General features: G+C 35.8%; 5 protein-coding genes across 5 annotated transcripts; all 5 read left to right on the forward strand.

Annotated features, from left to right (window-relative positions):
- Positions 1 to 77: 77 nt before the first annotated feature.
- Positions 78 to 10,232, forward strand: MONOS_9333p1 (uncharacterized protein; the record flags this gene model as incomplete). The annotated part of the gene is made up of 2 exons (XM_067879823.1): positions 78 to 113; positions 180 to 10,232. The coding sequence occupies 2 exons, from the start codon at positions 78 to 80 to the stop codon at positions 10,230 to 10,232; spliced, it is 10,089 nt and encodes a 3,362-aa protein (XP_067719213.1).
- Positions 10,233 to 10,311: 79 nt separating this feature from the next.
- MONOS_9333p2 (uncharacterized protein) lies at positions 10,312 to 13,947 on the forward strand (the record flags this gene model as incomplete). Its single annotated transcript, XM_067879824.1, has 1 exon — positions 10,312 to 13,947. One exon carries the CDS (start codon positions 10,312 to 10,314, stop codon positions 13,888 to 13,890), a length of 3,579 nt encoding a protein of 1,192 aa, XP_067719214.1. The 3' UTR covers positions 13,891 to 13,947.
- A 2,621-nt stretch (positions 13,948 to 16,568) lies between these two features.
- Positions 16,569 to 17,946, forward strand: MONOS_11368 (BUB3-interacting and GLEBS motif-containing protein (BugZ)). Its single transcript, XM_067863893.1, has 4 exons — positions 16,569 to 16,778; positions 16,847 to 16,938; positions 16,983 to 17,284; positions 17,370 to 17,946. The coding sequence occupies exons 1-4, from the start codon at positions 16,582 to 16,584 to the stop codon at positions 17,439 to 17,441; spliced, it is 663 nt and encodes a 220-aa protein (XP_067719215.1). The 5' UTR covers positions 16,569 to 16,581; the 3' UTR covers positions 17,442 to 17,946.
- Positions 17,947 to 19,959: 2,013 nt separating this feature from the next.
- MONOS_11367 (uncharacterized protein) lies at positions 19,960 to 22,255 on the forward strand (the record flags this gene model as incomplete). Its single annotated transcript, XM_067863892.1, has 3 exons — positions 19,960 to 20,031; positions 20,106 to 20,210; positions 20,278 to 22,255. 3 exons carry the CDS (start codon positions 19,960 to 19,962, stop codon positions 22,087 to 22,089), a joined length of 1,989 nt encoding a protein of 662 aa, XP_067719216.1. The 3' UTR covers positions 22,090 to 22,255.
- A 30-nt stretch (positions 22,256 to 22,285) lies between these two features.
- On the forward strand, positions 22,286 to 24,837 carry MONOS_11366 (putative Ubiquitin carboxyl-terminal hydrolase). The gene is made up of 7 exons (XM_067863891.1): positions 22,286 to 22,328; positions 22,404 to 22,564; positions 22,628 to 22,779; positions 22,849 to 22,966; positions 23,029 to 23,174; positions 23,309 to 23,432; positions 23,654 to 24,837. Exons 1-7 carry the CDS (start codon positions 22,316 to 22,318, stop codon positions 24,650 to 24,652), a joined length of 1,713 nt encoding a protein of 570 aa, XP_067719217.1. The 5' UTR covers positions 22,286 to 22,315; the 3' UTR covers positions 24,653 to 24,837.

Here is a 24,837-nt window from a genome sequence, read left to right on the forward strand (position 1 = left end):
TACGGATTCCATTTGACTTCGGAAATCATGAAATGGTTTCATATTATGTATCAGTTTTAAGAGCGCTTGCATTTAAAATGACTTTAAAAAATATACCTCTGTTCTTTGTAGATGTATGCTCATTTTTTTTAAAAAAATTGTTCATTTCTTAATGCTAAATTATTTGATTCTATTTGCAGCAAGCTACTGTCCAACAATTCCCTGTCTTTATGCTGACTTTACGATTTTTCTCATATCCTGACAATCTCATCAAAACTGCTGTAAGAACGACATTACTCACCATCTTAAAACTATCTAAAGATGAAATAATCGACTACGCAATGAGCACTCAAAGTCAGTTTCTGTCAACTGTTTGCCTCTATCTGATGTGTCTCAGTTTTGACATCGCCGAGGCCGTCTCAATAAACTCCCCTCACAACGGCAGCTCAGCTTCATCTCTCCATTCATTCAAGCCATATTCGCTGAAAGTGTCTGAGTGCCTGTCTGTTTCGTCGCTTGTCCAGTCGCCTCAAACGCAGCACAGAACAGCTGTTATTCTGTCACTCACTCAGCAGGCGTATGCCACTTCACCTCTTTCATTTCAAAAGGAAACGAACACACTCAACATGTCAAATAGCACTTCACGTTCGAATTCTTCTTCAACTGCTTCTTCTTCCTCGTCTTCTTCTTCCTCTTCTTCCTCTTCTTCTTCTGCCATTGCCTCCCACATGCGTTCATTAGACGATCTTCTTTCAGACTTCTCCGAAGCACTTCTCTTCATCTGTGACTTATACCGTCTCAATCATTTGGAATTTTCATATACCCTTTCTCGTCAGTTCCTATCTTTGTTCCTTATCCCTCTCATTCGACACTTCTGGATGTTCAACCTGAAAGTGAAGGAGGAAGAAGAAGAAGGAGGAGGAGGAAGAGGAAGAGGAAGGGAAGGGAAAAAATTCAACATTGGACAGAAAATGAGAAATAGCAAGAAATTATCGCAATCACGTTCTGAGGCGAAGATGGAACCGTATCATCCATTTAACTCCTCTCCCTTTGGATACCCTGCTCCTTCTCTTCTCAACCGATCGGGGACTTATTCTTCTTCTTCTTCTTCTTCTTCCTTTTCGCCTTTTTCTTCTTCTCCTCATTTTTCTTCCTCTTCTCATTTTCCTTCTTCTTCTTCTCACTCTTCTCACTCTTCTTCTGCTTACTCTGTTTATTCTGCTCTTGTTCAGTCATCTCCGCCTCGTGTGGCAGCAGCAGGGGCAGCAACAAGGCCTGTTTCATATTCATTGACAACATCTTCATTGCCATCTGTTGAGAGGAGGATGTCTGATTATGATGTGAGGAGTGGGTGGATTGATAGGAAGGGGAGAGAAGGAAGAGGAGAAATGAATAGAATGTTGCAGTGGGAGAGAGGGAAAGAAGAAGAAGAGGAAGATAAAAATGAGCATATGCAAAAGCAAAATGAACAAAAACGTAAAAAACATAATAAAAAAGAGAAGGGAAAAGGAAAAGGGAAAGGGAAAAAGGAAAAGGGGGAAGCGAATGATGATTTAGATTTTGATGATTTGTTCAGTTTGATTCGGAGTTACAATAAGAAAGAATCAGAAAGAAAACAAAAAAATGAAAAGAAGAAGAAGAAGAAGGAAGAGGAGGAGGAGGAGGAGGAGGGTGTTGACAATGAAGAAGGAGAAGGAAATGGAAGAGAAGGAAATGATGAAGAAGAAGAGGATGAGGAGGAAGAAGAAGAAGGCGAGGAAGATGAGGAAGGCGAAGAAGAAGAGGAAGAGGAAGAAGAAGATGATGATGATGATGAAGACGAGGAGGAGGAGGAAGAAGAAGAAGAAGAAACCGAAGACTCCAGCACAGATGATAAAAGAAAGCACGTCAATGCAAGTGGCAAAAGGGAATTGAAAACTTCTGAAAGTTTTTGTCTCTTTGAAGCCAACAGCTCCTCTTCTGATTTTTCTTCTTCTCTGAAAAATTCTGCTAAGTCAAAAAATTCCTTTTTCAGCAGCAAAACCGAAACGAATGCGAAAATGAAGCAAAACTCAGGGGCAATCAACCACACGCCATTTATCCCTCCATCTGTCTCTCTCTTTTTGTTCTCGATGATTTTGACTTCTCCTCTTCCCCCTGTGATTATCCATTCGTTATGCACTTTGCTATCATTTCCTACTAACCCACTGAATTTGGGTTCGATTTCTCTTTCTTCTTTGTCTTCTTTATTTTTGTCATCATCATCATCTTCTTCTTCTTCTTCTTCATCTTCTTCATCTTCTTCATCTTCATCATCATCATCTTCTTCTTCTTCCCCTTCATCTTCATTTTCTTCTTCTCCTCTTTCTTCTTCTTCTTCTTCTTCTCTTTCTTCTTCTCTTCCTCAATTGTTATGTCTCAGAGAAGATGCTGTTGACATCCTCCTTCCAATTTCTGCCAAGTCAAACGAATTTTTCAGCTGGTTTGCCATCAGAGAAGAATTCAACAGCAAAAAGAAAGCGAAAATTGATATTCATACAAATCCCATTGAAACAAGGTTTTTCAGAGGCATTATGAAGGAAAAGAAGGAAATGGAAGAGTTTGAGAAGAAGAAGATGATTATGAAGAAGAAAACTTATTTGAATGGTTTTTGTGCTTCCGAAGAAGAAAAAACAAATTTTGGTGAAATAACATCATCATCTTCTTCTTCTTCTTCTTCTTCTTCTTCTTCATTGTCATCTTCTTCATTTCCTCTTCCATTCTCCCTCTTCCTCTCTTGCTTAGAAGAACAACATCTTCTTCCACCTCCTCTTCTTCCTGATATTTCTTCACCATTCTCTTCTTCTTCTTCTTTCTCTCTTTCTTCTTCTCCTTCTTCCTTGTCTGCCACTTCTTCTTCTCCTTCTCCTTTCTTCTTCTTCTCTTCTTCTTCGGATATTCCACCATTGCTCAAAAGATATTCAGTGATTGATGAGTCAAATGTGAATGAATGGAGTGTTGTTCAGTGTGTTTACAGGGAGAAGTGGAAGAAGATGGTTGAAGAAGCTATAGAAGGATGGAAGATGTGGTCTGGAGATAGAGGAGAAGGAGAAGGAGAAGGAGAGGAAGAGGAAAGAAAAGAAGAGGAAAATAAAGAAGGGAAAGAAGAAGAAGAAGAAGAAGAAGAAGAAGAAAAGGATAACAAAGAAGAAGAAAACAATAGAAACATAGAAGATCATGAAGGCAGCACAAAAAAAACTGAAAGGAAAGCAAATAGTGAGCCATCATTTTCATCATCACGTTCTTCTTCTTCTTCTTTTCCAATTTTGCCTTCGTTTTCTTCTAACTCCTCATCTCCTTCATCTTTCCATTCATTTTCTTCTTCCTCCTCCTCCTCTTCTCTTCTTCTTCTTCCTCTTCTTCGCAAAACTCCTCTTCGTGTGCTTGTTGGCATTCCTTCTGCTTCTTTCTTCAGAAGAGCATTTTTCGAGTCATTTTCTTTGCTTTCTTCTTCTTCTTCTTCTTCTTCTCTAATTTCATTGGCTTCTTATTCTTCTTCAATTAATTCTTCTTCTTCTTCTTCTCTTCCTCTTCCTCTTCCTTCTGTCTCTTCTGTCTGCTCCACCATTCGCTCTTCTCCTCATCTGTGGCTGTCTCTTTCTGGCTCTTTCCTTTCGTTCATCAGCAGGCAGAGGAAAATCAGGAGAGAAGGAGCGGAGTATGTGTGGAGGGAGGAAGAGGAAGAGGAAGAGGAAGAAGAAGAAGGAAGGATGAAGAAGGAGAAGGGGAAAGGGAAAGGAAAGGAAAGAGAAAAAGAGAAGAAAGAAAAAGAAAAAGCAAAAGCAAAATATAGATCATATGATATGGATGATGAATATAACAGATTTAAAAGTGAATGGAGAAAGAGCATAAATGTGGAAGGAAGAAGAACGAAAAGAGGAGAAGGAGAAGGAGAAGAAGAAGAAGAAGATGGAGAAAAAGAGAAAATTGCAAATGTGATAAGAAACAGAATGAGTATGAATTTAGAGAGAAACAAGAACTATCAGTTTGGTTTGGCTTCTTCTTCTTCTTCTTCCTCTTCTTCTTCATTTGCTCCTTCTTCTTCTTCTCCTTCTCCTTCTTCTTCTTCTTCATATTCTTCCAATAACTTCCTCAATTCACCAACACACAGAGAAATTTCAAGTAAAACCGAAAATCTTCCATTGAATGAAGAATCCGTATTGCTGATACCTCATTCTGCTGATGTCCCTCAAAACACAGAAAGAACTGTTAATTCTTCTCTTTCTTCTTCTTCTCTTTCTTCTTCTTCTCTTTCTTCTTCTTCTCCTCCTCCTCCTTCTCCTTCTCCGTTATCTTCTTCTTCTCCTTCTTCTTTATCTTTATCTTTGTCTTCTTCATCGTCTTCTCCTTTATCTTCTCCTTTATTTCCTTCCTCTTCCTCCTCTTCCTCTTCCTCATCATCATCATCATCCACTTCTTCTTCTTCTTCTTCTTCTTCTTCTTCTTCTTCCTTTACTTCTTCTTCTTCTTCTTCCTTTACTTCTTCTTCCTCTTCTTCCTCTTCTTCTCCTTCTCTTTCTTCTCTCCCTCTCACGTTCTCTTCATTGCAGCGTTCTCTTCTTCCTCCTTTTGTTCCTTCTCTTTCTCCTCCAATGCTTGTTTCATTGTTGTCTTTCATCATCAACAGACAGAAGAAGAAAGAGAAGGAGAAAGAGAAGAAGGAGAAAGAGAAAGAGAAAGAGAAAGAGAAAGAGAAAGAGAAAGAGAAAGAGAAAGAAGAGAATTTCAATAAAAAACAAGGAAATAACATAAAAATAAACACAAATAAAAAATCAGATGAAAATTCTGTTGGAAATGTGAATGAAGAAAATAATAATAATAATAATACTTTAGCATCAACATCTTCTTTTTCTTCTTCTTCTCTTCCTTTCTCCTCTTCCTCTTTCTCCTCCTCTTCTTTTGCTTCATGTCACAGCAATCTTTCGTCTATCCCTTCTTCTCTTCCTTTCTCCTCCTCCTCTTCTTCTTCTTCTTCATTGGAAGAGAAAGAGGTATCAAATGATGTGTGGGGTGAAGCACTTGTTGAAGGGATAAGAGAATTGGCAGATGTGGAAGGAATAAGAAGAATTATTGAATGTGGAAGAAGAAGAAGAAGAAAAGAAATGGTGAAGAAGAAGAAGGAAGAAGAGGGAGAAGAGGGAGAAGAGGGAGAGGGAAAGGAGGAAGAGAAGGAAGAAGAAGAAGAAGAAACAATCAATAAACCTCCTCAAAGCATTAAACCTTCTCTGAATTTCGCATTAAGCTCCTTGTTTCAGAAAGATGAGTGGGAAATGGCTCTTCTTTCTCTCCATTCATCAAGCGATGTTTTGACACGGCTGTTTCAAAAATTCATAAGTCAAGAGCCAAATTCAGTTCCGATTGGATTCACACATAATGTTGAGATGAATGGTAATAATGATAATGATAATTCGAATTTTGCTTCTTCTTCTCTTTCTTCTTCTTCTTCTTCTTCTTCTTCTTCTTCTTCTTCTTCTTCTTCTTCCTTCGAGAAAAACGAAAGGAAAGGAAAAGAATCTAAATTGGAAGCGAAGAGAAAGAAAGAAATAGAAAAGGCAAAGAAGAAAGAAGACAAGCGAACGAAACAACTGCAAAAACAAGATTCATCTTTAGCTTTACCTTCTTCTTCCTCTTCTTCTTCCTCCTCCTCCTCTTTCTCTTCTTCTTCTTCCTCCTCCTCCTCCTCCTCTACTTCCTCCAAACCTTCTTTTCCCCAGAAATTCAATGAATGCGAATGCAACTGCGAACTTAACTCAGGTTATTCTTCTTCTCATTCCTTGTGCTCTTCTTCTGTTGATGACACCCTCCCCATCGCTTCTTTCCTCTTTCTCTCTGCTCTCCTCCAAAACTCCTCTGTTCCTTTCCTCTTCTTATCTGAAATCGGATTGCTTCCTCATAAACGGCTGGCTTCAGTGAAATTCTGCAGAAAAAAGGAAGAGGGAAAAATTAAACCAGAAATTGAGTCTAATTTAGAGATAAAACAAGAATTGAATCAAAAACTTGAGAAAAAACTTGAAAAAAATCAAAAAATTTCGAATTTTATTCCATTTTCTTCTCCATCCAATCTGAACAATGTTCTTTCTTCTCAACAACATCAACAGCATCTTCAACAACAAACAGAAAGCAATAAGTTTATTTCTCCGTTCGAGCCTGCTTCTATTTCTCCGGAGTTACAAATTTCTCCGTTTGCTCCTATTTCTCCGTTCGAGAACAAACAAAACTCCGATTTGTATCTCATTTTCCCTCCAATTCATCATTCACATCTTCACTCTGCTCCAACTCAAATATCTTCTTCTTCCTCTTCTTCTCATTCTTCTCCTCCTCCTACTTATTCTTCATCATCATCTTCTTCTTCTTCCTTCTCTTCTTCTCATCGTTCAATAGATTGTCCTCTTTCTCTCTCTCCAAATGACCCTCGTTCCATTCAAAAGCGCAATTCTTCCTCTTCTCCTTCTCCTCTCTCGGAGAATTATGAAAGTGCTATTTCTCCGCCTCCAGAGCCTCTTCCGATGCAACTGCCTACACCTCTTTCTCCTTCTATTAATCTTCCTTCTTATGCTTCTTCCTCCTCTTCTTCCTCTTCCTCTCCTTCTTCTTTTCCTTCCTCTTCCCCAACATCTTCCATTTCACCTTCTTCGTTACCTTCTCCAGTTTCTCCGATTTCTCCTATTTCTCCGAACTCTCCTTCTTCTTCTTCTCCTTCTCCTTCTCCTTCTTCTCCAACTTCTTTGCCTTCTTCTTTTGTTTCTCCTTCTGCTCATCCTCTTTCCTTCTCTAATTCTGCTGCTTCTTCTTCTCCTCTCCAACATCTGTCACCTCAAAGAATTGCTTCTTTTCCTCTCATTGATAGAGAACTTCTGTCATCTTCATTATCTTCTTCTTCTAATTCTTCCTCCTCATCCTCGTTTTCTTCATTATCTTCTCCTTCTTCTTCTTCCTCTTCTTCTCCTTCTCCTTCTCCTTCTCTTCCTCTCAACACTTCAGAGCCTTCTCAATCAAACATGCCATTTCCATTGAATTCTTCGATATCTTCAGAAAAACTATCACCTCAATTGATGTCTGAGAAAGAAGCCAGAAATTCATTGCCTTCTAATTCTCCTCCTTCTTCTTCTTCACCTTCTTCATCATCATCATCATTTTCCTCTTCCTCTTCTTCTCCTTCCTCATCCTCCTCTTCTCCTTCCTCTTCTCCTCTCTTCCTCTCCTCTCCTCTTTCTCAAAGACACATTCATTCTGTTTTCGATGAAGCACAAGGATCAGCCAGAAGCAATGCAATTGATGCAATTTCATCTGAAATGTTATCTTCTTCTTCTCTTTCTCTTTCCTCCTCCTCCTCCTCCTCTTCTTCTTCTTCTTCTTCTTCTTCTTCTTCTTCTTCTTCTTCTTCCTCTTCCTCTTCCTCTTCTTCTTCTTCTTCTTCTTCTTCTTCTTCTCTTTCTTCTTCTCTTTCTTCTTCTCTTTCTTCTTCTCTTTCTTCTTCTCGTCATCAACATCATCAATATAATAATAATAATAACGTTCAAGTGAAAAAACGTAATGAAACAAGAAACGAAAGATTTTCTTTAGCTTTTGACCCTTCTTTCTCTTCTTTTTATTCTTCTTTATCTTCTTCTTCTTCTTCTTCATTACCTCCTCCTCCTTCTTCTTCCTTGTTTGTTGATGCATCCAATGGTGACATATTTGAACTTACCTCAGAAGGACAACTAACAAAAGAAGAGGAAGAAGAGGAACAAGAAGAAGAAGAAGAAGAAGAAGAAATAAAAGGAGAAATAAAAGGAGATAAAGAAAGAGAGAGAGAAAGAGAAAGAGAAAGAGAAAGAGAAAGAGAAAGAGAAAGAAGAGAAAGAAGAGAAAGAAGAGAAAATCGAGAAAACAATGCAATTTCTAAGAATTCGTCAGAAAAGGAGAAGATGAGTGAAATCATGGCAGATGTGGAAGCGATTGAAGATGAAGAAGAAGATTGGAAAGAGTTTTGTTTGAAAGGTCATTATTATCGGTTTCCTCAGTGTGAAAGGAAGAAAGAGGAAAATATGGAAAATATAGAAGAAATAGGAAGAAATGAAGAAGAGAAAGGGAAAGGAAGAAGAAAAGAAAAGGAAAAAGCAAATAACAATAAATATGAAAATCAATCTGGAAATGAATATGAATGCCAGCACAATCACAAATATGAGTGCAAAAGCAATAATAAATGTAATGATGAAAATAAATATGAATACGAATACGAATACGAATACGAATACGAATACGAATACGACCCTCGCCTTGTCTCATCCATTGTCGATTTCCTGTCAAATTCTGCTTCTTCTCTTTCTTCCTCTTACAAACATTCATCCAACAAAAATATTCACTTCCCTTTTGTTTCTCGAAGATTGTCTTCTCTTTCGCTCGCTTTCTCAACACTGAGCCAGATTCTGGAGTTGACTGGTGTGGCGACACGAATTAGCAAAGAAAAGAAGAAGAAGAAGGAAGAGAAGAAGGAAGAAAAGGAGGAGGAGAAAGAGGATAAAGAGAAAGAGAAGAAAGGAGAAGAAGAAGAAAGAAAAGATGCTGTTGTTAAATGCTCTGATACTCAAACAACAGAAAAATCAAATACTGATTCATCAAAACCCAATCCTATTTCTCCGGCTTCTTCTATTTCTTCTATTTCTCCGATTTCTCCGAAGTCTTCAATTTCTCCGCTTTCTCATCTTTCGTGGTGGCATAGCGACATTATACGCCATGCATATAATTCTCTTCTGTCGGTTGCAATCCAACTCATTTCTTCCTTTTCTGTCTGCTCTTTCTCTTCTTTCTCTTCTTCTTCTTCAGCGTCTTCCTCTTCTTCTTCCTCTTCTTCTTCTTTATCCTCTTCCTCCTCTCTTTCTTCTTCTGATTCTGATTCTATTTCTTTTCCTCCTCTATCTTCGCTCACTGAATCTTCTCCCCTTCATCCTAACACTCTTCTTCTTTCTTCTTCAGATTCAGGTTCTTCTTCTCTTTCTCCTCTTTCTTCCCTTTCTCATTCATCTCCTTCTTCTTCTTCTTCTTCCTCTCCTTCTCCTTCTCCTTCTTTGAATTGCCCTGATTCTTCCATCCAACGCACTTTTCGGTCATTTCAAACTTTTCTTTCTCCTTTCTTCCCTCTCTTAAGTGAATACATTCCTTCTGATTTCCTTCTTCCCCCTCCTCTTTCTTCTTCTTCCTCTTCCTCTTCTTCTTCTTCCTCTTCCTCTTCTTCTTCCTCCTCCTCTTCCTCTTCTTCCTCTTCTTCCTCTTCTTCAGATTGGAGCACAACTGACATTGAGACTCTTCTCCTTCGCTCTTCTTTGATTGCTCCTTGCGAATCTGTCGACACTTGCTTTGATCTTGTTCCTATTCATGTCACTTCTTCTTCTTCTCTTTCTCCCTCTTCTTCTTCCTCTTCCTCTCTTCCTTCTTCTTCTTCTTCTTTATCTTCTTCTCTTCCTCCCTCTCCTCTTTCTTTCAGAACGAGTTCTTCTTCTCATCCAAATGAACAAAACGAAAGAAACAAGAACATCACATCTTCTCCTCTTTCTTTCTCTTCCACTGCTCAAATCTCTTCTTCTTCTTCTTCACCTTCTTCCTCCTCCTCTTCTTCTTCATCCTCCTCCTCTTCTTCTCCTTCTCCTTCTCCTTCCTCTTCTCCTCCTTCCTCTTCCTTCTCCTCTCCCTCTAACAAATCTTCTGCTCCTTCTCTTCATCCATCTCCTTTCCGCCAGCCTCAAACTTCTCTTATTCCTTCTGCTGAGCCTGTTTCCTCTCTCTCTTTCTCTTCTCTCTCTTCCATTTCTTCTCTTTCTTCTATTACTTCTTCTTCTCCTTCTTCCTCTTCCTCCTCTTCCTCTTCCTCTTCTCCTTCTTCTTCTTCTTCTCTTCCTCTTCCCATTCCTTTGAACTCTTCTCTTTCTCAACCTCTTCCTGTCATCCCTTCAGAATTAGGCGATTCTTCTCCTGTTCAACCTTTTTCTTCTCAAATTGGTCCTCTTCAAGGCCAACCTTCTTCTCTTCCTCTTCCTCTTCCTCTTTCTTCTTCTTCTTCTTCTTCTTCTTCTCATTCTCTTCCTCTTCCTCTCTCTCAAACACATACTCCTATTCAATCTCAATCTCAATCTCAATCTTTACCTCTTCCTCTTCCTCTCCCCCTCCCCCTCCCCCCTTCCACAGCAAGACAATCAAAACATTTCCCTTTCTTCTCTTCCTTCTCATCCTTTCCATTCTCCTTCTCTTTCCATTGCTGAGTCCATCAGCTCCATTCTCTCTGACTCTTCGTTTGTTCTTATTCCTTCGCCAAAATACGGAAGCGATTCGCCCCATTCAATGAACACGCTATCAACTATTTCTTCTTCTTCTTCTTCTTCTTCAATGGATTCTTCTTCTTCCTCTTCCTCTTCTCCTCCCTCTTCCATTTCTTCTTCTTCTCTTTCCTCTTCTTCTTTATCTTTATCATCCTCCTCTTCTTCCTCCTCTTCCTCAATAATACCTTCTTCTTCCTCTTCCTCTTCTTCTTCTTCTTCATCATTGAATAGCAGTGCCTCTCTCATTCTCTCTGCTGCCACCACCCTTTCTCCTCTCTTGTCCAACTCTTCTTCCCTCCAATTTTCTGATCAAACAAACAGATTTCAACTTCCATTCGATGAAGAAGCAGAAAAGATGAAGAAGCAGTTGGAATTGGCTGCGAATAAACCAATCAATAAAAGGTTTAGATCTTATTCGTTTTCTCTTTCTCTTTCTTCTTCTCTTTCTCTTTCTCCTCCTCTTTCTTCTTCAATGCTGTTAAGAGAACATCATTATTTCTCTCTCTTCTCACCATCTTCTCATCTATTTCAATCAAATTATCAAAATTCTTCTTCTTCTCTTTCTTCTTCTCTTTCTTCTTCTTCTTCCTTTCTCCTCCACCAAGCCAAGCTCCAAGCCCCGCCAAAGCAGCAGTCTTCTCTTCCTCCTCTGCGTTTTCGCCTCCCTCTCAATGAAATTGAGGTGTTTCAGTCAATTTTTGGTTTTTTGGCTCTTTTGAAGCAGGCAGTGCATTCTCTGAGGGATTATAAGAATCAATGTGCAGAGATGGGGTTGGGGCTGAAAGAGAAGGAATTCGATGAGGAAGGAGGAAGAGGAAGAGGAAATGGAAAGAATGAAGAGAGAGAGAAGAAGGAGAAGAAGGAGAAGAAGAAGAAGGGTGAAAAAGAAGTGAACGAAAAGAGAGAAAAGAAAGAAAAAGGAGAGAAAGGAGAGAAAGGAGAGAAAGGAGAAAAAGGAGAAAAAGGAGAAAAAGAAGAAAAAGAAGAAAAAGAAGAAAAAGAAGAAAAAGAAGAAAAAGAAGAAAAAGAAGAAAAAGGAGAAAACAATAAAAATAATAAAGTTATTGAAAATAATGAAACGTCTGTGAATGAGTTTGGTTCTGAACAGCAAATGGAAAAGAAGCAGAACAAACAAGACAATCCAATGAAATTGATCAACCCAATCAATTTAATCAAACATTCGCAGCATTCACAGAAGAAAGATGATGATGAAAATTCCATTCAAAAATTAAGCTCTTCTCAAAATGCCATTGAAAAGCAGATGAATAGCACATTGCCCCCAAAAGTTGGAGATGTTGTTCCTTTTGACTCTTCTTTCTTTCGAGTGATTTCGTTTGTCAATCAGAAGAAAACACCAATGTTTTTGCAAGTAACTGCGAAGTTTCTTATTTCATGGGTTCCGTTTGTTCAGGAGGAGGAAGAAGAGAAGGAGAAGAAGGAGAAGAAGGAGGAAGAAGGAAGAGAAACGAATTCATTAAGAACAAATGTGATATTGGGTGGAGGTAATGGTGAATGCAATGTGTTTGCAGGTTCTTCTTCTTCTTTGTCTCCTTCATTATCGTTAACACCTGAAAACATAAACTTCAAGAAAGAAAAAGAAGAGGACAAAAAAGTTGAAAAGGAAGAAAAAGAAGAAAAACAAGAAGAAGAAGAAAAAGAAGAAATCATTTCCAACTGCAAAATCTATTTGAAATGCCGTTCGGTTCTTCCTCTTTCGAACCTTTCTCTTCTCTCCTGCACGCCAAACACACCAGATTTGCTTGTCTTGTCATTCTCTTCTGACTCCATCTGCATTCTCCGCCACCTCAACAGCGCTTCCGTTAAGCAAACATCTACAAATGCAACAAAGATGCATATGAATAGCATACCATGTCCGAATTCGTTGTTGTTGAATGGAATTATTTCTTCTGATTCTTCTTCTGCTTCTTCTTCTTCTTCCTTCTCTTCCTTTTCTTCTTCTTCACATGTTATTCATCCTCTTCATCTGCCTCATCTCTTCCCGCCTTTGATGCACCCAACACACAGACAAACACACAGCGTGGCACAAAACACTCAGAAATCAATGAATTCATTCAATTCTTTGAATTCTTTGAATTCTATGAATATTCAAAACAAACAAAGTTCTATTAATTCATTGAATAAACAAGAGAAACAAGAGAAACAAGAGAAGCAGAATAAACAAAGCAAGCAGAATTCATTGAATGCTCAATATGCCCTCACTCCACACGAACTGCTCTTTCTCCATTCTCTTTCGTGTGGCTGTTCTGAATGCAAAGACGCTTTTCATTCACTTCAGATTCAATTGCAAGCTCAATCATCTTCTCATTCTCAATCATCTTCTCATTCGAATTCGAACTCTTATTCAAATTATGATTATCATTCGAATTCGAATTCGAATTCTCTTTCTCTTTCCTCTCGATGGGATTATAATGGCTCACATTCTCAAAACCCGTCGGCTCTTATTTCTGCTTGTGTTTATGCTCTTCCTCGTATTCCTTCTCTTTCTTGTTCTCTTTCTCCCCCTCTTCCTCTTCCTCTTATCAAAAGCAATATACATTCAAAGTCATATGTTTGTTCTTCTTCTTCTTCTTCTTCTTCTTCTTCTTCTTCTTCCAATTCTTCTTCTTTTCTTCCTCGCTCTCATTCCTTCACTTCTGATTCTTTCTTCTCCTCTTCCTTCAAGCAATCCATTTCACATTCATTTCATATGAACAGCTCTTTCACAGACACACACAACAAATGCCACATTTCAAATCACCAGAAATCTTGTTTGCCTCTTCCTCATTCGACAAATGAAGAAGCAAATTTGATTCATTCCTCTTCTTCTTCCTCTTCTTCTTCTTCCATTCCTTCTTCTTCCTCTTCTTCTTCTCCTTCATCTTCTTCTTCTACTGCTACTCCTTCTTCTTCCTCTGTACAGCCAACTCCATCCGACATCCACCACACCACCTCCATCTCCACCCCAGCCACTTCTCCTCTCTTCCACTCCATTCATTCTTCTTTCTCTTCTTTCGCTTCCCTCTCTTCCCTCTCTTCCCTCTCTCTCTGCAGCATGAACTCCCTCTCCATCTCTCCTGAAATGAGTCTGTTTCCTTCTCAATCAGACACACAGCGGATGTTTACTCTTCCTTTCATTCTCCGCCCTTGTTTGCTCCGCCCTCAATCAACAGCACATTTTCTCTTTCCTTCTCATTCACACGCTGCACGGTTTATTTCGGCTGTGGTGAGGGCGCAGGCGATGGAGGACACAGAAATCAGAAGATGTGCTTCGAATGTTCTGACTCAGGAAAAAAGAGAGGTGAAGGGAAGTGTTCTGTTGATGGAGCGTTCTTCTTTCTCTGCTGTCGCCAGGCGTGCAGAGGAGGAAGTGCGTAAGATGGGGATAATCAGAAAAAGAAGTTCGGAAATATCTTGCGGTAAAGCCAATCGAACAGTGAAGTCGATAGAAAAGCAATTAGAAAGGTATTCTACAATTGTTACACAAAATGCAACTCTTGAACCTCCTCAAACAAAGGAGCAATTTTTTGAACTTCTTCATTCCTCTTCTCCTTCATTTGATTTTTTGTTTGCTGCGCTTCTTTCCGCGCGACGCTATGTGTAATATGTTTTGAATTTTTATTTTCTTTAAAATTATAACAATAGTAAATTAAAAAAAAAATTACTTTTGAAAAATAACAAAATCAAAAAATGCAAGCAGTGGGATTCGAACCCACGCACCCATACGAGTAGTAGATCTTGAGTCTACCGCCTTGGACCAGCTCGGCCATGCTTGCTTAAAAAGATGAAATTTCGTTACAGTATTAATTAACAGCAAAATTTTGCAACAATTCTTCAGAAAAATTTTTTCAATTCATTTTTCTTAAACATTCGATCTGAATTATAAAATTACTATGAATCGAAAATTTTTATTCAAAGTCGAAAAAGCAACAAGGAATATTGATAAAAATATTTTTTAAATTTTCAAATCACTAACAAAAATCAATGAAAGTTTTTTTTTTTTTTTTTTTTTTTTTTTTTTTTTTATCAATATAACCTCATCACTCATTCAATGAAAAATATTTTTTTTGTTCTGAGCGAGTTTTGATGTCAGTTTTGGTTTGAAAATACCAAAATTGGAAGAAAACAACAGTACAAACATTTTGAAAAGTGACAAAGAAAAATATATAAATAATTTTTTTATCTTGAAAAAAAATTTTTTTTTAAAGTTCATTATGTTTTTTTTAGGTGAAAACGAAAAAGGAATATTATTGTCATATTTTCATACAAACTCACCAAATTTCACTTGCATGATAGTGAAATCATTGAAAAGTGATTGCTTTTATTCAGATGTATTTTTGTCAGTTTTAATGAATAATTGATGAAAGCATTCGATTTTTATTTTCACCAGAAAATAAAACAAAAGAAACTTTTCAAAAAAAAATTAGACACACATATTCACTTTTTGATACATTTGTTTTTTTCATTAAAAAAACATTATCGATTTTGATTGATTGTATTTCGATTTTTTAAATTGTTTGGTGAGAAAAACAAAAAAAAGAATAATATAAAAAACAAAAATGATTAAAATTGATATCAAACTTTTGCACTTCAAAAATACGGTAATAAAAATATGTTATTAAAAAAGAATATAATCATCCAAGAAAAGGAAAACTTAATTAAACAGTTTCGAATTTTTTTTCACTCTTTCTTAAAGATTTGATGACAAAACAAAGCAAAGAGCATCTGATCAAAAATTTTCAAAATTGAAGATAAAAGCAATTCAATCATCCACACCAAAAAAGTGAATTTTATAAAATAAAAACACAAATAATAACATTTTTTAACAAAAATTATTTTTTTATAATTATTTTTTTTTCTATCTCAAATTTTCGACATTTGTTTTAAAAAACTTTATATTGAAATAAGAATTTTTGAGTTTTCATGATTCAATAATATTTTTATCTAAGAGTTATGTTCGAAGAGTTATGAAAAATGAAAAACAACAGTTTTGAAATATAAAACATTTATCAATCAAATGATTCGAACATACTTCAATGTTACAGTTTCTGTGAAATTTCAATTTTTGTGGGGAAAACAATTATTATGCAGATTTTTTTTTAATAAGAAAAAATGAGACACAAACTTGTTCATTGATGGAAAAAATAATGACTTGTATTTTCGAATTCAAAAATTAAAAATCAAAAATGTTATTTTTCTTTTCTTTTCTTATCTTTTTTTTTTTTTTTGATGAGCTGATTATTTTTTTATTATCATTATGAAAATTCACCAAATCAACATGCTTTTAATTAATTTTTGATTTAATTTTTATTTTGTGAATTAAATTCGAAAAAATTTTGGATAAATTGCAAATGGAACTTTTATTTGTTATCTTATTTTTTTCCAAATATTTCATTTTTCAAATAAGAAAAAAAAAAAAAAAAAAAAAAAAAAAAAAAAAAAAAAAAAAAAAAAAAAAAAAAAAACTTAAAAAAATATAAATAATTATTGGATGCATAATTATTTTAATTTGTTATTGCAAGTTCATTTCTCATTTTGATTTCATTAATGAAATCGATGGATTGAATGTTTCAACAAGAATTAATTTCCAAAACTTCTGAAACTTCTGCGATTATTTACAAAATATAAAACATTTTAATACAATAATAATCACTGAAATATTTAACACGAAAAAAAGAAACTTTCTTCATTTTTTAATGAATTCTTTTAATAAAAAAGAAACAAACCCAACTGCACATTTATTCACTCAACAATATCAATTACTTTTCATTTTGTCAAATATGAAAAATTTGAATGGTTAATTACTAAAATTTATAAAAAAGTAGCAAAAAAAAGGAGAGAGGAGAAAGACAGCTCAACATGAAAACTGTAAATGGAAAGAATTGAAAAAGATTTGTTTCAACAATTACTTATTGCAAACAAATTCAAAAATAAAAAAAAATATATATATAAAAAACTTTCAGCTCACATTATCTTGGGAATCAATCAATAGTAATAATCAACATTTTCCCAAAATATCACAAACAAAATACATTTTTTATTTTCCAATCAAAAAATTCAACTTAATAAATAGTCAAAAAGCTAGGAATAATGCATATTTTTAGTTTTTTAAATTTTCAAAAAATAAAAATTATTCAACTTTTCGAAGATTAATCCAATGCAAACAAGTTTTTCCACATAATTTAATGGAACTTTGAAGATATTTTTTTATTAATAATAAGTGAAAAACTGAATTTTAAAAAAGATTTTTTGTAAAATATAATGGGAAAAAGATAATAACCCAATATATATTTGAATGCCAAGAAGAAAGAAGTTGAAGGAGTTAACAAAGCCATGGTGCTGGTATTGCGATAGAATGTTCCAAGATTTACGTATATTGGTATCGCATCAAAAGGCCAAACATTTTTTGTGTAAGATTTGCCGCAGACGTTTCAATTCGGCTCCAGCGATGATTATTCATGCAAGGCAAGTTCATAAAGAACATATACCTCGGTATTTTCATAAAAATAATTTTACATTGAAAGCATTTAAATTTTTATTTATTTTTAATTGCTGAATAGTGTTCCTAATTCAAATCCAGGAACGGATTCTGTGGATATTGAAATATATGGAATGGAAGGTATTCCTCCAGAGGATCTTCAGGCACACAAATGTATGAAATCATTATTGGATGTTTGTATTTCAAAAAACTTTTAGCCCAAATTTTCCATCAGACGAAAGAAAGGAGGCAAAGTGCATTAATCAAAGAAGATGAAAAAATAGATGACTATACAATTGATTTGATGATTGAAGAAAAAGAAAAGGAAGTCAATTTTTTGCTTGCAAAATTTAAAGGAGAAGAATCCGAGTCTACGGAATCGATTGTTGGAAGACAAAATTCTGAGCCTGAATCAAGGATCGGAAGGACTCTTCCATCTGATCTTGGTGGATCTCAGTTGGCTGTTGCGCCTTCAACTATGGATGTTAAATATATTTATGAAGACAATCTGTTTCAAATGGTTCTTCTTCTTCTTCTTTATAAATTAATTTTTTATTTTTATGATATATTTTTTACATTTATATAATAATTACAAAAAAAATCAGGAAGAAAAAAGAGCAACACACCCCATGTATCAAGTGCTTGCACCACCTCCACCTCCTGCACAGGCTTCTTGATTTTCCTTGAATTGACACATTAGCACGAATTGTTTTCTTGATTCCCCAATCACTAAAGCAAATGGCTGACTATTTTTATTGGAATTCAGTTTTGTTTACAATGTTTAAAAGCGAATTGTTTTATGAAAATTATTTGCCAAATTCCTGCTTGAAAGTAATTTTATAATTTTCTTTATGACACTTCGTAAAAGCACTTCAAAATTTTTTTTTGAAAGAAAAAGAGGCTGCTCATATCAAATGAAAATGCAGTGACGTATGTTTCACTCAAAATTCTACATAATAAAGAGATTGAAAATTAATGAAACTAACATGATTTTGAATCTCACAATGGATGCACAAAATTCGTTTTGAATCTTCGGACTAAATTCCCATTCAATATCAAAATTATATCAGCAAGAAATAACTCGTATAATTTTTTCTAACAACTATTTTCTCATTTCTCTTATTTGAAAATCTTGAAATATGTTTATCAGTAGTTAATCGCAAAATTTCATGTTATCAAAAATCATTACATTTTTTTTTAATTACAAAAAGAAGAAATATGGTTAATGAACACGAAAATTATTCTTTTGTGAGTTTTCAGTTATAAACCAAAATCTTTATAAAGCATCATTATTTTTGTTCATACGCGTTGTTATGCAAAAGTGTAATCAAGAAAGCAGAATCGATTTTTTTGGAGACTCTTTTTCTCCAGAGCTTAAAAGTTTTTAAGCAAGACAACGTTTTTTAAGCTTTAAAATTTAATTCAAATGATTTTTTTTCCAGATATTGTTTATGAGTTAAATAAATACACTTATTTGGAGCAAAATGGGAAGATGAAAGTAACTTTTGGTGAATTCGATGAAATTAATGAAAATATGTTGAAAGCAGAGATCAATGAAGAATTGTTCGATAAAATTGGAGAATTGATCGAAGAAAAGAAAATATCTATGAATACAACCATATGGCTATTGAATCAAGTTGGATATTACAGTGCGTTGAGATACATAAACAATGATTGCTTCAGCGTTTCATATTTACGAATTATCATTGAAGATATGATAACTGATGTTGAATTGAAACAAGAAGAGAAGAATGAAACACAACTGCTTGGACTATGTGAGTGCTATTCGCTTTTATGCAAAGATAGTCGCAGTATAGAGCACAATTTTCTTTCAATTTGCATTCGCAATCTTTTAAAGGAGGCACTGAAAAAAATGAAAATGAAAGAAATGCAAAAAGAAGTGGAGATGGCCTTACTAGCTTTGAGTTGTATTAATGAATTTCAAGTGTGAATATTGCATATCCTCGTAAAAAGCATTCAATATTTTTATGTACTGCAATACAGAAAATTGAAAAAGAATTATATCTGAAAGAGATCACAGAAATCATTAAACATCATCAGGAGAATCACAACCTGACACAACTTGCCAGTCAATCTGCTTGGCAGTTTTTGATTTTCAGATTGTGCAATGATGAAAATGTTGAAGATATTATTATGAATGAATTGCATTTTGCGAGAGAGGCAGAAAGAGATATAGAAGAGCTGCTGAGTTGCAAAGATTGGAGAAATAAAAGCGAAGAGATGAAAAGAATGAAAGAATCATGCATACTGATGAAGTGGTGCAAGGCGCTTGAAAAAATCTTATTCGACAAATGCAAATGGAGAAACGAAGAACGTTTAAGATTGATTGAATGCATTGCAAAGATATGTTTGATTGTGAAAGAAAATCCAAAAACAATGCGGTTAGATCCTTTACGAATTTTGTTCAAAGCTCTCGAAATGAAATGTGTGAATGTTGAAGATTATGTGAGAATTGGAATAATTGATTGCTTTTTGGAAGTGACTTACCAACAAACACTAGAAAATGAGTTTTTAAAAATGTATTTGAACCTTTTCGATTATTTGTTGTTCATTATTGAATCTGAGACGGAGAAGAAAAACGATAAAACAGAACTGAAGTTAGTGAAAAGAGAGATAGGTGAAAAACTTGAGGAAAAAGGTTTTGAAGACGAAAATCTTTCTTTTCAAGAAATTAGGGAATGCATTTTCGAGCCTTTCGTTTATTCTGAAGATTAACATTTTTTTTCGAGAAAACAAAATTGAAATGAAAATTTAATTTTTTTTTATTTCATTGACCAGAAGACACATTCAATTATTTCAAATTTTCACAATAAGAAAAATATACCAAAGAATTAAGAAATATTCTGAAGTCCTTCATCGTCTGAACCATAAATGATAACTGAAGATACACAAATCACTGAAAACTCAAATGCAACCAGAGAAAATATTTTGATTTTTGCTGAGCAATTAGACGTTAGTGCTTTTGCTAATTATATAACAATCAAATTTAATTTTTATTCCTCATGGATTAAAGGGAAACGATATACCAAATCTGATTAATGAATATTTAGATTCTGACGAAAATGGAAAGATTGATATTTTAAATAAACTGCTCTTGCTAGCAGCATTTGGTATGCTTTTTATATCAAAAAATTTGCAGATTTAACGTTTTTTTTAGATAAAGATACAATTCCAATGTTTCTTAAAAACAACTTTTTAAAACAGTTGAGCTTTGATATTGTAAACAGCAGAAATCATTCATTAAAGGTTGACTATTTATTGGAAGATAAATTTTATAAATTTCACTCTCACATATTTTTTTCAAAAATTTCACAATTTAGGCTCAATCATTCGATTTTTTAATTCTTGTTACAAATTTTTATTCAAGAATAAGCAGCGAAATGGAAGCAACAACATTGGTCAATTTTATTTGTGCATTTATAGAGGTGTTTTGACTTTTATTTATTTATTTATTTTTTTTTTTTGATGAACACAATTTGAAAAAAAATTCAGTCATCTGAGGAGAATGACAGCGTTCCTTTAGCATCACTGATAACAATTTTAGCTTCCAGTGCATTGCCGATGAGAGGTGCTTTGCTTCAACCATCATTTGCGGAGAAGCTGATCAAGATATTAGAAACAACATGTCCAACCACAAAAACGCTGAAGATGATTCTGAAGCTGGCCAAGCTGATGTGCAAAGCGCGCCCTCCGCAGCAGACGCGCGAGCGGCTTGTGAATGTGCTTCTCATTCTGTGTAGTGTGAGTGATGTTGATATAGCCTCGTCTGCGTGTGGGGTGCTGACTTTCTTCTTTCAGGACATGCTGCCTTCTCTTCCGCAAAGCGCTTACTCTTTCTGCATTCCTCAATTTCAGACAGCTTCTGCTGTCTCATTTCCTGCTTCTTCTTATTCATCATCATCATCTTCTTCCTCCTTATCAACTTCTTCTTCTTCTTCTTCTTCTTTGTATTCGAATTCTTCCTCTTTTCCTCCTCCTCTTCCTTCTTCTTCTCCTTCCTCCTCCTTTTCCTCCTCCTCCTCCTCCTCCTCGTCATCATCATCGTCTTCTTCTTCTCATATCCCCTTTCCCTCTTCCATCTCTAATATATCAGACAATCATTCAGACTCCAACCAACCTGATTCTTCCTTCTCTCCCCTTTCTTCTTCATCCCACTTCCCTTCTGCTTTCCTCTCTTCCTCTTCTTCTTATGCCTTTCCAGACACAACCTCTGCTCATTCGACTGATTTTTCCCATCCTCTCTCTAATTCTCATCCTCTTTCTCATCCTCTTCCAAATTCTAATTCTAATTCTCATTCTCTCTCTAATTCTCTCTCTCAAACAGACAATCCTTTCTCTCTTCTTTCGACTTCTGCTGTCTCCTTCCATTCTTTCCCGCCGCTTCCTCCTCCTCCTCCTCCTCAACTTCAGCATTCATTAAATTCTTCTTTGAATTCTTCATTTCGTCCTTCATTTCAGTCTTCTTCTTCTTCTTCTTCTTCTTCTTCTTCTCCACAACAACAACAACAACAACATCGACAACCACCACCACCACCTCCTCCTCTCTCTTCTGCTCCTCATTCTTCTGTTCTGCAATTGCCTTCTTCTTCTTCCTCCTCATTACCTTCCTCTTCTTTTCACTTTCCTTTCTCTTCTTCTTCCTCATCCTCTTCCTCATCCTCATCCTCTTCTTCTTCCTCTTCTTCTTCTTCTTCCTCTTCCTCTCCCCCCTTTCCCTCCTCCTTCTCCTTCTCCTTCTCCACCCCCTCTTCTTTCTCTCTCTCCTCTCGTCTTCTCTCCACCCCAACCAACCTCAACACAGAAGCTACTCCTTCTCCTCCTCCTTTCACTCCTTCTGTCCCCCTCCCTCCTCTCTCTGTCACCCCTCCTCACTCAACACCTGAACTGCCATTGAATTCTATTGTTTCTTCTTCTTCTTCTTCTTCTTCTTCTTTAATTTCTTCTCCTTTGAATTCTTTTCCTATTAATTCATCATCATCATCATCATCTTCTTCTTCTTCTTCTTCGTCTCCATCATCTTCTTTTATTTCTTCTACATTTAATTCTTCTTCTTCTTCTTCTTCTTCTCTTTCAAATTTTTCTTCTCAAAGTGATTCTTCTTCATTTGCTACTCCAACATTTCCTCCTCTTTTGCCACTACTTCCTAATCTGGCAAAGCAAAACACCTCATATTCTCTTTCATTGCTTCCATCTCCTTCCAATGCCCTCGAATCATCAGCCTCTTTAAATGCTTTGCATTTATCTCCTCCTTCTCCTCATTCTATGACCGAAGACCAGCAATTTCAAGCCTCAAATCCATCATGAAATAGTATTTATCTGAAATGAAAATTTTCGTTTTTGCTTATGATTCAAAACTTTTCCGTTTTCGTTGTAATAATTGTGTTGCTTTTTTTTTAAAAAAAAAATAACACCAATTCATCTTTGATTTTACCGATAGTTAGCTTAAATTAATATTTCATATTTCTTTTAATCATTTTGTGATTATTTTATTCTGGGTATTGATCAATAGAAACATCGTTTCCTTTTCAAGATGAGCACCAATGGTTTATTGCTTAAATGCTTGATTTAAATTTATTTTTTAACTTTTAACGACCAATTTATATCAATTTTAATTAAAGATGCTCATCTCAAAGCAGATGAAACACCTCCAACAAATATTATTGTCCCCACAGTTCATATACAAAGGCGTTGGCCACCTTCTGGACTTACAAATAATGGAGGATCTTGCTTTGTGAATGCTTCTCTTCAAATGCTTTTTCATATCCCGCTTATGCGTTGGGTATTCATTTTCATTAAAAAACAATGATTAAAATATCTTTTTTTGCGAATTCGATTGCAACAGGCAATTCTGAATTATAGTAGAAGCATTGTAGCTGCTCGTAATTTTTCGGATCATTTACTCAAAAGACCAGCTGAACAAGATCCAACCTTGCTTGATGACACTTTATTATTATTACAACATCTTTTTGAAGAGATGCAAGAGGGAAAACAAAGGTTTGCGTAGAGGGTAATTTCATAATTATTTGTTAATAATTTTATCATCAAAATAATCAATTTATTTAGTGTAAATACCGATGGATTTGTTTATTATCCTCACTGGGAATCTTTTCCTTTATATGAGCAAAACGACACTCAATTATTTTTATCAATGCTTCTAGCAAGAATGAAAGAATTGTTCAAGGTTTTTCTGACAAAAAAATTTTCATCGAGTGAGCATATTTTCTTATTTTCAATTTTTTTTAGGCAACACCATTTCGGGGCTGCTGTGAACGTTTGCTTGGGGGAAAGGCAGTTTCAATACTGAAATTAGCTGGAAGCGAGACTGTAGTTGACGAGTCGTTGACACGTTACACGCAGTCTGTCCAATATATGCCATATTATGTGATTAAGTTTGATCATTTTTTAAATAAAGTTAACAACTCAATTATTAAAATTTTTTATTATTTTTTGATTGAATGCTCGTTGTTTTAATTGAACAATTTCATTTTTTTGATGAAACCACAATTGCAATTTGACATGTAAGTCTTCCAATTGGTGATGATGTGTCAGACATTCACACATCCTTGCAACGATATTGTGCTCCAACTCCAATTGAAGACGATGGGCTGAATCATTCTGATGGCAGTCCATATATCATTTCTTGGAAAGTGTGTTATTTTTGAAGTTTCTTTATTTATTACCCTTTCTTTCCCCCTCTTTTTTTTTTTTGAATTTGCAAAATCATTCATAATTTCATTTGCAAATCGGTTTATTAACATGGATCCGCCTTTTGCTTATCATTGCATTGCGTGAATAAATACTTAACCATTTTCACAACCATCAACACTTTTGAAAATTTTGTCAAACACAAATTATAACCATCACACAGCAAACATGCTTCCTGTCTTTCCCTCCAGTTCTCTTTTTCCAGATCCAGCGCTGGCGCTTCAACCCAACCACCTACGTGTTCGAGAAGAACACTTCATTCTTCTCGTATCCCTTGGAGCTCGACATGACTCCGTACTTAACCACTCTCACCCCGCAGCAGAAGGCAATGGCCGACGAACGGCGCAAAATCCTGCACTTTGAAAAGGAGGAGCGGCTGATGAGATCCTTCGGGCGTGTGAGGCAGAGCGTCGACTGGAAGACACAGCGGTTTCGCCCGCCGTTGTGCGACGAGATGGTGGAGAAGTTCTTTTTGGCGATGGATTCTGCATGGGATGAGAAGATGGAGAGGGAAAGCGAAGGAGTGGGAGCAGCAAAGAGCGTGCTGGAGGAGGCAGAGATAAAGTCAGAGCAATATGATGGACTGTTTGAAGGAAAGAGGAAAGAGGAAAATGAAGAAGGAAAGCGCAAAAATTCGATGTTTATTGCATTTTCTCCTGATGATGTTCCTTCTCCGTCTCAGTCTTCATCACACCAAGAGTCAGATAACTCCACACACTCACTTTCATTCGAACGACCACACACATCATCTACTTGTCCATCATCATCATCATCATCATTTTCACCTTCTTCTTCCAGTTCCTCCTCTTCCAGCGAAATGAAAAACTCTTCCTCTTCCTCCTCATCTTCTTCTTCTCCATCAAGTTCTTCTTCTTCAAGTGCTGCAAACAGCAAGTATTCGCTTCTTGGTGTTGCAGTCCACAAGGGGTCGTTGGACAGCGGCCACTATTACTCCTTTATCCGCCCGGACTGTGCTGACCGGTGGTTTGTGCTGGACGACACAAGCTGCGTGCAGGTCACTGAAGAGCACGCGGTCAGTGCCAATTTTGGAGGGCCGGATCCACGCGGAGAAACGGGGACAGATGACAGACAGTATTCAGCGTATATGTTGGTGTATGTGGCAAAGCATCTCATACCCAAAGTGATGTTGTGGGGGGAATGATGAAAGCTTGCTATGCCGCATAACTTTTATTTTTAATTATTTTATATCCTTTTTGATTATAATTTCGTGTATTCAAATCGGATCATCGAATCTATTATTTTGTTTAATTGTTGTTTTCGAAATCTTTGAACTTTAATTTTTATATCACAGCACGTAACATTTTGGCATAAGATCATATTTTTGAA

The sequence above is a fragment of the Monocercomonoides exilis genome, assembly GCF_001643675.1.
Source record: "Monocercomonoides exilis strain PA203 chromosome Unknown scaffold65-413564, whole genome shotgun sequence".
NCBI lineage: Eukaryota > Preaxostyla > Oxymonadida > Polymastigidae > Monocercomonoides > Monocercomonoides exilis.

Bases quoted from the DNA above. Each gene is read 5' to 3' on its own strand.
- MONOS_11368 (XM_067863893.1), top strand. From the start codon at position 16,582: ATGCCAAGAAGAAAGAAGTTGAAGGAGTTAACAAAGCCATGGTGCTGG. The intron at 16,779-16,846 runs GTATTTTCATAA...ATTGCTGAATAG, and splicing joins CATAAAGAACATATACCTCG to TGTTCCTAATTCAAATCCAG. The intron at 16,939-16,982 runs GTATGAAATCAT...AAAAACTTTTAG, and splicing joins GGATCTTCAGGCACACAAAT to CCCAAATTTTCCATCAGACG.
- MONOS_11366 (XM_067863891.1), top strand. The intron at 22,780-22,848 runs GTTTGCGTAGAG...CAATTTATTTAG, and splicing joins ATGCAAGAGGGAAAACAAAG to TGTAAATACCGATGGATTTG. The intron at 23,175-23,308 runs GTTTGATCATTT...TTGACATGTAAG, and splicing joins ATGCCATATTATGTGATTAA to TCTTCCAATTGGTGATGATG.